Source organism: Neofelis nebulosa, chromosome 6 (assembly GCF_028018385.1).
Source record: "Neofelis nebulosa isolate mNeoNeb1 chromosome 6, mNeoNeb1.pri, whole genome shotgun sequence".
NCBI classification, from domain to species: domain Eukaryota; kingdom Metazoa; phylum Chordata; class Mammalia; order Carnivora; family Felidae; genus Neofelis; species Neofelis nebulosa.
The window spans coordinates 53,916,872-53,932,131 of record NC_080787.1 but is presented as its reverse complement, the minus strand read 5'-3'; the positions used below and the strand labels follow the sequence as shown (position 1 = coordinate 53,932,131).

The 15,260-nt window shown below is 42.3% G+C and overlaps 1 protein-coding gene across 3 annotated transcripts in view; it reads left to right on the top strand.

Annotated features, from left to right (window-relative positions):
* Nucleotides 1–9,399, top strand: part of CILK1 (ciliogenesis associated kinase 1) — a 37,322-nt gene extending 27,923 nt beyond the window's left edge. For 2 of the 3 annotated variants that reach the window (XM_058734250.1, XM_058734252.1), the window contains 4 exons: nt 57–205; nt 2,139–2,267; nt 4,473–4,595; nt 5,817–9,399. In XM_058734250.1, the coding sequence (XP_058590233.1) occupies nt 57–205; nt 2,139–2,267; nt 4,473–4,595; nt 5,817–5,971 (556 nt within the window). In that variant the 3' untranslated portion in view covers nt 5,972–9,399. Of the gene's footprint in view, nt 1–56; nt 206–2,138; nt 2,268–3,325; nt 3,387–4,472; nt 4,596–5,816 lie in introns of all 3 variants that reach the window. The other variant, XR_009263036.1, reaches the window with a different exon arrangement.
* Nucleotides 9,400–15,260: the final 5,861 nt, after the last annotated feature.

The following is a 15,260-nucleotide window of genomic DNA, read 5'->3' as shown; positions in this document are numbered from 1 at the left end:
CTTTCTGATGATGCTGTTGATCTCATGCTGACCTAAGTCACCTTCCCTTGCTTCAGATTTGAGAGTGTTTTGGACCTGAAGCCCTCTGAGCCCATCGGTACAGGAAATAGCGCCCCCACCCAGACCTCTTATCAGAGGCGAGACACCCCGACCCTGAGGTCCGCGGCCAAGCAGCACTACTTGAAGCACTCCCGATACTTGCCCGGTAACGGAAATACTTGCCTTTGCTCTTGTCATTGCTAACAAACCATTTGCCTGGAGTCATATTCACAAAGATTCTGTTTTGGAAGGCAAGTGCTTAGGGGCTTCTAGAACCTCGGAACTGGTGGGAACATCATAAAAATACTTGCTGAGGCCTCACGTTTTTATGTTCTAGAGTTGCCTAAGATAAAAAAATGTAGTGGAAACTGGGTCCAGCCCCTGGGAGCAAGGAACTGGCGAGAGCCAGGCGGCATGCCCGAAGCCCCGGCAGCAGACCAGGTTTAGGAAAAATTTGCAGCCCTGTGTGCTCTCAGGAGACCAGAGTAAGAGTTCAGTCACACTCTCTGGCAGTATTACAGGGGGTAAGCATAAATGCTATAGTTTGATGGGTGCCCGAGCCTCTCCAGATTCTCCAGATTCCAAGCTTACAGCCTACCGTTCATTCATAAGTTCATTCTGTCAGTAAATACGTGCTGAGAACCTGATGTGTGCTAGGCACTCAGGAAATTACGGGGACCGCAGTCTGCAGTAGTATCACAGTCCATGCAGTGACTGCATACAGCAGCCCTGCAGACAATACTTTCACCCCCATGTAGGTTGTATCCTAGTGGGGGGGAGACAGACCCTAAACAAGTAGACAACCAGTAGTTCAGGTGGTGATAAGTCACATTAAGAGTGATATAAGGCAGGGAGGAGGCACGACTGTAGATAGAGGGCTCAGGAAGGGCCTCTCTGAGCAACTGGGCCCCAAAGAATGGGGAAGAAAAAATGAGCAGAACAATCCAGGCAGAGAAAGCAGCAAGTGCAAAGGCCGGGGAGGCAAGAAAGGGTGTGGCTTGTGAGGGGAAGGGCAGAGAGGCCAGTGTGGCCAGAGCATTGTAAGGGGGTGATAGTGTGAGGCATGAGGCATCTTTGGGAGTCTTGTAAGACATTTGGAATTTATTTCATAAGCAGCAAGAAGCTGTCAAAGGGTTTTAGTTGGGGAGCATGCTGGGTTTATGTCTATCTGTGTGCTGAGTGGATGAGGGCAGGCCATAGCTCTCATGCAGGTGAGGGGCATGGTGACTCGGAGCTGGGACTGTGGGTCCCAGGGACAAGAGGTGGGAACGGCAGGCCCTGCTGATGTGTTGACTCCTCGCCCTTGGTTGGCCTCCCAGGATGACCTGGAAGAAGAGAGAGCAGGTGGCAGGGTCTAGCAGTGTTCCAGGTGTCAGGTGCAAAGACTCAAGCTACAGTGACCGCAGGCCCAAGGGAGCAGGGAGGGAATTAGAGAGTTATTTCTTTTTGGCTCTAGGAGAGGAAAGAGGATAAAAGATGAATTCAGTCTTTCAGTTCTGAAAAATAGCTGCAGTGCTTGACATAAATGGGAAAGTGGGCGGTCTAGTGGGTGGTTTGGCTTAAAGTTGAGGTGATTGATTAAGGTCAAGGCAGCCTTGGAAACGAGGGAGTCAGTGAGGGTCACCGGTGCAGACCCGAGTCACCAGCACTTGATGGCGCTAATGGTCCAGGTCAGTGGAGAAGATGGATCTGGGGGACTGGATGCAGAGAGGAGAGCAGGGGCTGCAGAGCTGGTGGGGTGGAAGGGGGTGGAAAAAAACCTTGGGAAGGTGACAGAAAGGCAGTGGCCCTTGAAGGGGTACAGGTAGGGATGTCAGGACAGCACGAGACAGGCCAGGACAGGAGACGTGAGACATGCCTGTCGGGAGAAGCTTAGGAGACCTCTCTCAGGCTGCCCACCAGTGAGACAGGATGCTAAACCCAAGGATTGCATCTTTCCTCTGCCATCGATCAGAAAACAGCCTGGTCGGTTCTTGCTCCAATTGTTGAACCACAGGAAGTTTGGACAAATTGGGTTCTGTGAGAACTTCGTCACAAAATCTGGTGCAAGATTTAAGATGTACTTTTTTTGCATTTGAAAATCATTTCTTCCCCACTAGGAATAAATATAAGAAATGGCATACTTCCAAATCCAGGCAAGGATTTCATTCCATCTAACCCATGGTCTAGTTCTGGTTTGTCTGGAAAATCTTCAGGGACAGTATCGGTAATCAGCAAAATAAATTCAGGTGAGTAGTGATTATTACTTCCTAAATGACAAGAGGCAAATTCTCTGAATGTGGCAGGGCGGGTACAGAGAGACAAGCTGTGGAAACGAAAGTTTTCTGGTGTGGAAACCCAGGGCCCCTTTTCCAGGCCTTTAATCCTGTCTCTTTCTTGGCAGCAGGCTCTGGGGACCCAGCCAGCTGCTTCAGGGTCTGCCGTCAGGAGGGGGGGGGGGGGGGGGGGGGGGGGCTCGTCTGACTTCCCGAGGCCCTGCCCTGCTGGCCATCCACCTCAGCCCCATCCGCCTTGATCCAGATGACCCAGAGCCCCCCAGCCCCTTCTGGTTGGAAGGTGGACAGCTCAGAAGGCCATCCTCATTTTTTTTTTTTAAATGAGTAAGTGAATTTCATAAGCCTTCCAGGCTGGCTAACCCCGTTCCCAGCAGACCAGTCCACCAAGTCATTTTCTCTCACTCAGGCAACCCTGCCACATGCTGCTTCCCTTTCCACATTGTCAGGTAAACATCTGGGTATCACTTCTGGCTTTATCCGTTATGTGTTCATTTATTTTGAGAAACCCAAAAAAGAACAAAATGATGCATCAACCTCCACATACTCCCCACCAACTCAAGGAATCAAAGTTGGCAAATACACATGAAGCCCACTCTCTAGGCCTTCTTACCCTTTCTCTCTTCCCCTCTCCTGATTTGGGTGTTAATTGTTTCTATGCATTTTTAAAAGATACATGAAAGACATAGTATGTTTTTGCATGTTCAAAAATTAATGTGAACATAATTCTGGATGTATATTGTGATGTAGCAATCACACATATATGTAAGATACATAACATTATATACTGTATAACATATATAATATATATAACTGCCACACCATGACCTTTTACTGGATCATAATTTATTTACTCTTTTCTTCTTGATGAGTGTGTAAACTGTGAACAATCTTTGCTATTAGAGCGCCGAAGGAACCTTGTGGACCCATTGTTGTGCACCTGTGTGAAGGTTCCTCTGGGTATAAATGTAAACATGTTCAGTTAAAGGGTGTGCTCATCTTTGACTTTACAGATGTTGCCAAATTGCTCTCCAGCAGGGTCTGGGAGTTGTGCTGTATCCTTGATGCCACTTGGTACTGTCAAGATTGCAAAATGTGTGCTGATGTGATGGGCGTGAAATGGCATCTTGTGGCGTAAACTTGCATGCCTCGTGTACTAATGAAGTTGAGCATCTTCTCTTGTGTTTATTGGCTATACGCTTTTTCCCTTTTGGGACCTGTTCAAATTCTCTTCCCACTTTTTTTTTTTTTTTCCATATCTATTCACCAAAAATGCAAAATGTGCTCTAGCATAATACAACTCCTCACACCTGCATTGCCACTCTGGCTTAACTAAGCAGTTGCTAGGAACACTGAGTTGTGAAGACACACAGCAACTCTACCACAAATTCCCTCTTTTCCTACTGGCTGTAACTCCCATTTGTATAATGGCCCATAATAACATTTGTCATTGTTCTGTGTGTACCTTAAGTCTTAGTGATAAGGCTTCTAGATATCCATTCATCCATCTGATGTGTATTGATTACTGGCTATCTATAAAGCATCCTGTTGAGCTCCTAGAATAACTAAGATAAGTAGCGTACAGTTCCAGCCGTTAAAGCAGTCTCAATAGAAAAGCACCATAAGAGCTGAATATATTTAATATAATGTAATAATCATTAACTTTTCTGATTACAGACAATAACGTTTAGTGTAGAATTACTTGTAATTGCTAAATAATTAAGACAATCTGTGTGCTGATCAGTAAGAGGCTGGCTAAATTAATTATCTCTTAGCTGTATTCTAGAATTTGTATATACTGAGGAAGGATAACTGTTCTGTGTTATGGAATGAAAAAAACACAGATTTCAGAACAGGCTAAACTTATTATCCCAAAAGAGAAAGAAAACTTTGCATTTCCTTTTTCTTAACCGACCAGCCAACCAACTGGACTTGGTGTGGGTGCAGGCTATAGGAGAGGCACTGTCTTTGCTGTCCCTCTCCCCAGTCTTTCCAACAGTGTGCTGTGGAGGAGTGCTCTGCTCGGAATTCACTGTTCTTATCATACTTCCCCTGTAAAAGTAAGGTCCCAGTTCTGTATTGTTCCGCACCTGTTTAACCCTGTTGATGTTACATGCATGTGTCTTTGTGTAGTAATGAGCTTTTGCTTTTGTGTATCAGTTGGTTCCAGCTCTACAAGTTCTAGTGGACTGACTGGAAACTATATCCCCTCCTTTCTAAAAAAAGAAGTTGGTTCTGCTATGCAGAGGGTACACTTGGCACCTATTCCAGACCCTTCCCCTGGTAAGTTCTATTTCAGATCATTCATGACTCAATGCAGCAGGTGGTTATGGAGTAGCTGCTTTGTGCCAGGCCCGGTGTCTGCTGCCATGGTGCCAGGATCCACCAGTGAAGGAGACAGACAGGATGCCCTGTCCCATGAACTTGCACTCTACAGACAACCGAATCAGATGCTCACCAATGCTAGGGAGAAAAATAAAGTTAGGCAGGGTATAGGGAATGTGGAGGTTGGAGTGTGCATTTTTTTTTTTTTTTTTTTTTTTTTTGAGAGAGAACATGAGCCGGGGAGAGGGGCAGAGTGGGGGAGAGAGACAGAGACAGAGAAGGAGAGAGAGAGAATGTTAAGCAGACTCCATACTCAGGGGCTCAATCCACAACCCTGGGATCATGACCCGAGCCAAAATCAAGAGTCAGACTCTCAACCAGCTGAGCCACCCTGGCACCTCTGGAGTCTGTATTTTTTAAAGAGCATAGCCCAAAGAAGACCTCACCGCAAAGGAGATGTTGAGTGAAGGTGTGAAAGAGGTGAGTGAGCCACCCAGTCAGTGAGGATGAGACTGTCCCCAGCACGGGGTTCCTAGTGCACGGGCCTGGAGGCAGGAGAGCCCAGGCCTGTTCAAGCAAGAGCAAGGAGGCGGAGGATAGGGGTGACATGAATGATGGAGGGGAGTGGGCAAGAGAGAGGGGTGACAGGAGACCGGGTGGTATGAGGCCCTGCAGGCTACCGTAAGCGTTCTGTCATTCACCGTGAATGACATGGAAGAGCCACTGGAGGGTCTCGAGCAGAGGCGTGGGATGATCGGACTTCCATCTTCCAGCCTCACTGCAGTGCTGGCTGTCACTAGACTGAAAGTGGGAAACAAGTTTGGAAGCAGGGAAGCAAACCGGATGCTGCCATGATCTAGGCAAGGAATGGTGGGCCAGAGTGCTAGGAGCTGAGCTGGTCTGGCTCGGAGTACATATGGAAAGTAGAGCCAGGAGCATTTGCTGACCAATGACAAGTGGGATGTGAAAAAAAGGGAGGGGTCAGGATTGACACCAGTATTTTTGGCCTGACAACTATAGAGTGTTGTCGTCCTTGACTGAGAGAGGGAAGACTGTAAGACGCAGGCCGGTGCTTCTCTTGAACTCTCATTTTCCGATATTTTGTCGCCAAGATGCATTTACTTGCTTTGTTTGCATGAGTCCCCACATCAGTCAGACCTGCCTTCCTCTCTATTGCAGGCTATTCTTCCCTGAAGGCCGTGAGACCTCATCCTGGGCGACCTTTTTTCCACACCCAGCCTAGAAGCACTCCCGGGTTGATGCCCCGGCCTCCGGCTGCCCAGCCAGTGCATGGCCGGACGGACTGGGCTTCTAAGTACGCGTCTCGGCGATGACTGTGCCGAAGCTTCTGGGGGTGCAGGAAAGCAGGACACGGTCCCTCCACCAACTGGTGTTCTGCTGGCAAGAAGCTTGCGGATGGTGTAAAAGCAAACCAACACTTTATAGTTGTTCTTCTGAACGAAGACATTTCAATATTCTTTAAAAAAATTTTTTTTAAATATTGATTTGAACGCAGTACCCTTTTTTTGTACAAAATTATTTTATTCTAAAACTGGGTCCCATTATTTTCTTAAACAGCGGCATTTTGTATATATGGATTATGTTTTAGCATTTTATACAGTCAACTTTGTAATGAACTTTTTAAAAATTAATTGACTTTCCTTTGGGGTTCCAGATAATATTTTATACAGATTTTTAAAAATTTAATAATATTGATGCAGTATTGCAACAGGGGTGCAATTTAAGGCTACATGATAGAGGGTTATTTACTCAATGCGTGCAGATATTTGTGAAGTGGTTAAATTTTAAATGTGGCACATTGGCACTTCAGGCTCTCTTGGACCAGTGTCAGCCCTAGAGAAATGATCTTCTGCTTTTCTCAATATCATGTTATTCGTTTGACTTTTTTGATACCACTGTGCTGTTCTGAAAGTACCATTATGCAGTTCATTTCATTTTGTGTTTCCCAAATGAAAGAACTCTTAAGTAAATATTTTTTGAAATGTTTACAACAACGCTTTACGGTGGTTGGAGATAAGCGAATGAAACCGAGCTTTACCACGCTAGGCCGTCATATTCTATTTTTCTTCTATTTTTGAAATCAAACTGTGTAAGTTCCCACAGAAGGGAAGCTTTTCAGGCCAACAGGTTTTTAACATAAAGGTTAACACAGTCAGTTAAACTTAGATCCCTGCCAGGATGCATGACCAAAAAGCTAAGTTTCAAAGCAGCAGAAGGGTTTTTTATTATAATAAGTGATCAGATTTTGCATTCAGCTTAGTTCTCCAGGCCTGGCTAGGAACAAACAATGAATAATCTTCTGTCCTAGCTAAACTCTCAGGGCACGTTGGGGAGCAGGAACTTACCTGGGAAGTCACGGTTACCATGATGTTAGTGTCCATAGCGTGCCACATTTGAACTCTTAACCCTTGTGTAGCTTCTTCACACAGTGGGAACTCTATTTGTTGGGCAGAGGCTGTTCCATTGAGAGGAATGTTTACAGCAATTTTGAAAATGACAAAGCTAGTTTGGAGACAGAAAAAGACAAAAGGTCCACTCTTCATCCATCTCTATAGGGCATTGTGCCTCCACCCATGGTTACCTGAAAGGCAGGAGGGAAGGTCTCCGCCGGTGAACAAGATACAAACTCAATAGCGCATTGACTCACATTCCGCCAAGCTACTCTTATTTGGTTCCAGGTTCCAACGTATAGCAAATTGAGCCACATGAAGTTGTCATTTCTGTAGGTTAAAAAGATACATTGCAGTGAATATTGGCACTTTGATTTGATTCAACCCAATAAGTTGGTAAATGACTGCTTTGACATATTAGTAACGTGTTGCAGCCTGAACAAATTGCCATGGCTCCCGAAGAGCCCTAATCTAAATCACGGAGTAATTTTTGCTTTGGAGAATCTGGCTCAAAAATGTACTTGACCAAGCACTATGATCCCTAGGGGCACAAGAAAAGTACATGATGGATGTGGATTTGGTAGGTAATATTTTCTGTTCACAAACTGGCAGCAAAGCTTCAGAAAACAAATATGTATATGTAAGCACAACTTGAAGCTGAATTCACTTCTGTATTATATGCTCAATTCATTATCTAAAGCAACAGAAAGTGTGTTTTCAGAGATGAGTCCTTTACTGCAATTAATATTTATTTTCCCTTTCTGTATTATGTATAAAAAGTAAGTGAATCTGTAACCTGACCCAGCTTGCTGGAAAGCTGGTTTTAAATTGTACATACCTCTTAGAGAAGCTAATGGATTGTGAATATCATATGTGTGGCCCTCTAGCTTATGTTAAGGTCATTACATTTTTTAAATTAAAAAACCTAGTTACCTGGTTGTTACACATTATAAACTTGTTTTTCTAATACTTTTGTGGGCCCAAACTCAGAAAATATCTCCGTTTTCATCCTCTTACGTTTTCCTTTATTTGTGAGTAAACAACTCCCCTTAGGAAGCTGAACATGTTTATCCACGCGAAAGTTGAGCAGCAGATGTGCGGTTTAGAAAAACAGAAGACTGAAAAAGCAATGTGAATTCTAAAGAACTAGCAAAATCCTAGGAAGTTCTCTTTTTTTCCCCCTGAAATGGATAAAGGGCAGATGTGTATACAAGCTGTTTACTATAAAAGGGAATAGTGACCATTTTTTGGTAAGTGAAAATCACATGCTACCTGGTACATCTATTTTTTTTCACTGTACCTATTCGTGACTATACCTCATTTCCAGTCAGAAAGCTTTTTGGGATGTTAGGAAATGGTACAAGGACAGCTCTCACTCCAAGCCCAAAGGTCCAGTGATGGTGGTATGCCAAGGGGTACATGTGTAAACTGCAAGGCAAGCTTCCTGGGCATAAAAACTAATCTTGGTATGATTGTTCATCTGACAATAAAATTCCATTAATCACTAAGCACTCACCCAGCTTATGTATGATAGGGTTTAAGTAGGAATAAAATTGATTTTCAAACAGTTTTTTAGACACATCTCATATATAAAGCCTAAAGGACTATATACTTCTAACAAATTAACACTGTGTCATCTTCTGACGTTATCAAAAATTGAATAAAATCAAGGTAATGCCTAAGTACAAACACCAGTACCACTAGAGTTCATGGGCACCACCTTTTCTCATGAAGTAGCATTTCCCTACCATCAAGCCATTGTTTTGTGCCATTTAGGAGAGAAAAAGAGTGCAGCCTGTATGTTCCAGCTCAGTGTATGACCAAAAGCAATATGTTTATAAGAAAATGTTTGACATGCTAATTATTTTATATCATTTAAAGCATACTGTAGCAAATTGTTTGTTTAATATATGTGGTTAATTTTTAGAATGATTTTTACAATATCCAACCAAAGTACTGTATTTTATATAACTTATTGTGAGGACCTTCTCATGGAAACCATTCAGAAGACAAACTGGAGGCAAGCATCGCATTAATCTGTATTATCAGTTTCTTATGGACACTGTGCTAATGTGAATTTGAGATGACCCAAACAGTCTTCTGATCTCAGATATCTTAGTACTGATAGCAGTTTAGTCACCTGATTTGATTACAAGGGAATCACTGAGAATATATTTATTTATAAAGCAAATATTCATAATGATGAGAAGATAGAAGGACAGAAAACCACTGAAACAAGCCCCTTCTGAAATAAAATGTTGCTTTTTGAATAGTTTGTCCTAAAGTGTTTAAAAATGTTAACTTTATGTAAGGAAAATTCTCCAAATAAAGTTACAGTTTAAGAAAAAAAAATGATTGAATGTTCTGTTTTTATTTTCGTTATTCTTCCATCAAAGGATAACATTAGGGGGCGCCTGGGTGGCTCAGTCATTTGAGCGTCCCACTCTTGATTTTGGCTCAGGTCATGATCCCAGGGTCAGGAGATTGAGCCCCAAATCGGGCTCTGCACGGAGCTTGGAGCCTGCTTGGGATTCTCTCTCTTGCTCTCTCTCTACCCCTCCCCCGCTTCTAAAATTGAAAAAAAAAAAAAAAAAAAGATAAGTGTTTCCTAATGTGGAATTTTGACATTTTATAACTTCTCCTTAATGCTTAGTGCAGTGTTCCTGCCATGAAATTGGAAGCATACGCTTAGAGCAGCAGTGTGCAGAGTTATTCTGCAATCTGGAGACTTTCATTTTTGTATTTATTTTTTTGGAGGCTTTTTTAAATTTAGCATTTAGCAAGTTAGGTGAGTAGGAATATATATATATATAAAAAAAAGAGGTGGAAACAATTTCTTGTTGCCGATTTTGTCATTCAGCATGATTAATATTTACCTTGTATGATTTTAGCTTTTCACAGCATACTCCTATGTACAATATAAACCTTCCAAAGAAACTCATCACTTTGTGAATTACGTACCAGATTCCACTGGGAATTCATTTCCCAAACACTCTTTGAATCCTTGAAAGAATTTTTTAAGAACGTGGTTTACAAAACATGAATTGCTGAATCCCAGAGCGTGCCCCTCCCATCAGAACACTGCTAACCAGTGGAGCTCAACTGACACTGAGCTCAGCTGGTCCATGCCCAGGCAAGAAGCTGAATCACAGCCCTATCTGCTGTGGACCATCTCCCAGCGCCATCTGCCCAGGAGGGCTGGCAATGACTCTTGGAGGCTGTGTGGCCCAGCAGCATCCAAGCTAAGAGGTGGCTGAATAGAGCTGATCCCCTACAAGAGCAAAACCAGTATCAGGTGCAGAGTATTATGCTAGCACAGGCAGGGGGATTGATTCACAGCCAAGGCTGAGGGTAGCTCCTGGCTCCTCCTAACCTGAGAGCCAGTTTGGGGAAATTGACTGTAGCCTGGAGCAGTCCCTCCCCCTCCCACCCAGGCAAGAGAGCTGAGACCTGGCCCTACTAGCTGTAGAGAGTGTCTTCTGGCCCCATCTGACCATAAGGGCTGCTGGCAAAAACACCTGGAAGCCAGCAGTACACAAGCCTAGAAGCAGACAGAGCCTACAGTTTGCAGAGCAAAGCCAGTGGACCTGTTTGGTCAGGGAACTGGGGTGTAGGTGGGCTTGAATTAAGACGACAATAAAGAGCTTTACCAGCTTTATTTTTTTTTTTAATGTTTTTATTTATTTTTGAGACAGGGAGAGACAGAGCATGAACAGGGGAGGGTCAGAGAGAGGGAGACACAGAATCTGAAACAGGCTCCAGCCTCTGAGCTGTCAGCACAGAGCCCGACGCGGGGCTTGAATTCACGGACCGCAAGATCATGACCTGAGCCGAAGTCGGCCGCTCAACTGACTGAGCCACCCAGGCACCCTGAGCTTTACCAGCTTTAGATGTGCTTCTCCTTGCTGTACCCAGGCAGGGAATCTGATTCATAGTTCTGCTCATCACTGAATACAGGCTTCAGGGTATCCAATGAGGGAACCTAACCAGAGCACACACGGAGAACTGTGTCGCCCATTCAACATTCCCACGTATGGTGACACTTGAGCACAGAGCACAGCCATGTTTTTCTGCATCTGCAGAACAAAACCAATGGCCTTACTTAACCACAAAATTCAGTGCACATTCTGGCTTGATTTGGGTCCGCAAACAATGAGATATAGATCCTGGTTCTGTCCTGCTATCCTGCTAAGGCAAGGAAATTAATTCATAGACACATCTATTACTGAATATAGTCCCCAGTCCTGACCATCTAGCAAGCCTCACCAGAGAAGTCAGGCAACTGCGGAGCCCATCCTACAGCCTCACTTAGGGAGGGAACCAAGCCAGCAGTCCTAGCCAACTGTTCACAGCCAGTGGCACATTCTCCCATCCCCATCCTCAGAGCTTGAACAGTTGCCTCACCCAAAAATAGACCATAATAGTAGGCCTCTTCTGTCCAAAGACATTACCAGCAGATACACCCAGAAACCCAAACTGAGCTGACTGGTGAAGAACTGTCTCTCCTAAGGAAAATCTATAAAGTCTGGAAGAGGAGCCCCATTACTCAAATACACAGATACCAATGTAAGGAATCAAGGGTCCCAAAAAAGTCAAGTAAATATGAAACCACCAAAGGAAACGAATAAAGCTTCGAGTACTGACCCTAAGGAAATGGAAAACTATGAACTGTCCGATGAAGAATTCAGAATAATACTCTTAAGAAATTTTAGTGAACTCTAAGAAAACACAGACAACTAAACGAAATTAGGAAAACAATGCATGAAAAATAATAAGTTCAACAAGGAAATAGCAACCATCAAAAAAAAAAAAAAAAAAAGAAAAGAAAACCCACAAAAAAACCCCACCAAACCCTAGAAATCCTAGAGTTGAAAAATACAATAACTGAACTGAAGAATTCATCAGTTTCAAAAGTAGACTTGACCATGTAGAAGAATCAGCGACCTGGAGGATGAAACAGTGGAAATAACCCAGTCAGAGGAGCAAAAGGAAAAAAAGAATGAAAGAGTGAAAAAAGCCTACCAGGATTATGGGACACCATGAGTTATGGGACACACTATGAAACAGTATTCATACTATGGGAATTCTAGAAGGAGAAGAGAAAGAGAAAGGGACAGAAAGTATATTTAAAGCAATAATGCTGGAAACTTCCCAAACCTGGGGAGAGAAGTAGACATCCAGATCCATTAGGACCAAAAGACTCTAAATAGGTTAAACCCAAAAAGGGCTACACCAAGACACATTATAATTAAATTGTCAAAAGTTAAAGACAAAGAAAGAATTAAAGAGAGGTTACATATGAGAGAACCCTGATAAGACTACTGGTGGATTTCTCAATAGAAATTCTTCAGGCTAGGAGAGAATGAGATGACATATCCAAAATATTGGAAGAAAATAACTGTCAGCCCCAAATTCTCTACTTAGGGAAGCTGTCCTTTGGAAATGAAGGGGGGGATAAAGACTTCCCCGAACAAACTAAAGCAGAGGGATTCATTATCATCAGACCTGCCTTATGAAGGAAGCTAAGATTTCTTTGAGTGAAAGTAAAAGAACCCTAATTAACATCATAAAAACATGAAAAGATAGCATAAATCTCACTGGTAATGATAAATATGTAGTCATAGTTAGATTCTGCTATATAATCATAGTGATGCATAATTCACATAAATCTCTAGTTTAAAAGTTAAAAACAAAAACAAATGTAATCAAAATAACCGTAACTGCAATAATCTGCTATTAGTCGCACAATATAAAAAAACATGTAAATTGTAACAACAATAACCTAAAATGTGAAGGGGGGAGAAAAGTACTAGTGTAAAGCTTAAAGATTCTATTAATTAGATAGTAGATAATATCTATTAATTAGATAAGCACCCAACTCTTGATTTCAGCTAAGGTTATGATCTCACAGTTCGAACTGTGAGGTTGAGCTCTGCGTCAGGCTCTGGGCTGACCTCACAGAGTTGGCTTGGGATTCTCCCTCCTCTTTCTCTCTCCAAATAAATAAATAAACTCAGGAAAAAAAGAATTCTATTGGTTAGCTGTTATCGGCTTAAGATATGTAAGTTGCCAGTTTGTGTAAGCTTCCTGGTAACCACAAGGGAAAATCCTGCTGTCATTCCACAAAAGGAAAAGATAAAGAAGTCAAAACATACTGATACCAAAGACATCAAAGCACAAAAACAGACAGCAGGATAAGAAACAAGGAATAATGGATCTATAAAACAATCTGAAAACAATGAACAAAATGGCAGTTAGTAAGTCCTTAACTATCAATAGCTACTTTACTGTAGAGGGGATAAATTCTCCAGTTAAAGGAGACATAGCATGACTGAATGGGTAAACACACACACACACACACACACACACACACACACACCAATTCAATAATACGCTGCCTGCAATAGACTTACTTCAGTCTTAAAGACACACAGAGGCTGAGAGTGAAGGGATGGAAAAAGACATTCCAAGTGAATGGTAACAACAATAAACGACAAAAATCAGAGGTAGCTACACTTATATCAGACAAAATGGACCTTGAACTAAAAATGGTAAAAAGAGAAAAAAGGTCATTATATAATAATAAAGGGGTCAATACATCAAGAAGATATAACAAATGTAAATATTTATGTACCCAGCATAGGAACACCTAAATATATAAGGCAAAAACTAATGTTGCAGGATTCTTTACCACAATACCCTGGATTCATTGTCTTGCCGCTTCGAAGAATGAAGAGGTGGACACAAAATGAGCAGCAGGCAAAAGTTTATTAGAGTATAAATTAGAAAGTAAGAATAGTAGGAAAGTTCTCTTTACAGAGAGGGGACACTAGAAAGTGAATGCCTGCTGACAATAAGCTAGGGTCCTTGTTTTATAAGGTTCTGGTCGTGCCCCACCCCCCCCATCCCTCCCCCTTGTTCCTTCTCAGGTTCCACCCTTATTGACCTTATAGTTCTAGGTGCTGGGTTGTCCATTCCTGATTGGCTCATTTCCATTGGTGGTCTATGCCATACTTAGGTCTTTTGTCAAATTCCTGAGGGAAACCTGAGGGGAAGTAGGTGGGTCTGTTACATTCTTAAGAGGAACCTTATGCTTGAGGGGGTTTGCTGTGGTCTGACATTCCCAGCATTGTTCCAAAATAGGTTTTTTTTCCCCACCCAGGGACCTCAGGCCCTATCCTTTCCCTCTCTGCCTATTTTATGCTATCTTTTCCTATCACTAACAAAGGTAAAAAGAGAAATAAACAGTATACAATAATAGTTGGGGACTTTAATACACCACTCTCAACAATGAGTAGATTATCCAGACAGAGAATCAATAAGGAAACAGTGGATTTGAATACTACTATAGACCAAATAGTCATATACAGAATGTTCTATCCAACAACAGCAGAATACACATTCTTCTCAAGTGCACATGGAACATTTTCTAGGATAGACCATATGTGAGGCCACCAAACAAGAAGTCTTAGCAAATTTAAGCAGACTGAAATCACACCAAGTATCTTCTCTGACCACAGTGGCATGAAACTAGAAACCGACAACAAGAGCAAAACTGGAAAATTCAAGAACACATGAAAAATAAACAACACTCTCCTAAACAACTAATGGATCAAAGGAGAAATTAAAGGAGAGATAAAAAAGATTCTTGAGACAAATGCAAATGAAAACCAGCATACTAGAACCTGTGGGATGCAGTATTAATGGTTCTAAGAGGGGAGTTCACAGCAATTAATGCCCATATTAAGATGCAAGAAAATCCCTAACAATTTAACTTTATGCCATCAGGAACTAGAAAAAGAAGAGCAAAAGCAAACTGAGCCCAAAGTTAGCAGAAGAAAGGAGATAATAAAGAGTAGGGCAGAAATAAATGAAATAAAATAAAAAACGATAGAAAATATTAACCAAACTAGGAGTTGGTTGTTTGAAAAGATGAACAAAATTGACAAACTACCTTGCTGTCAGGACAGGGTCTTGGTATCAGTCATTTACAGCTAAGGCTGAATGTAAGCCAATTGTTTCCCTCCTCCTGGAGTGTTTTACATATAAACCTTCTCTTAAACTGAGATTTAAAGCTCTATTATTTTAAAGCTCAGGGATTTTTGTTGAGGCACTTTTTTTAACCTACAACTGAGTGGGTGGGCAAAGGGTTGAGGGCTGAGGATTTCCCTGGGCACTGAAAACAAATCAGGTAGGTAGATTCTACTATCTA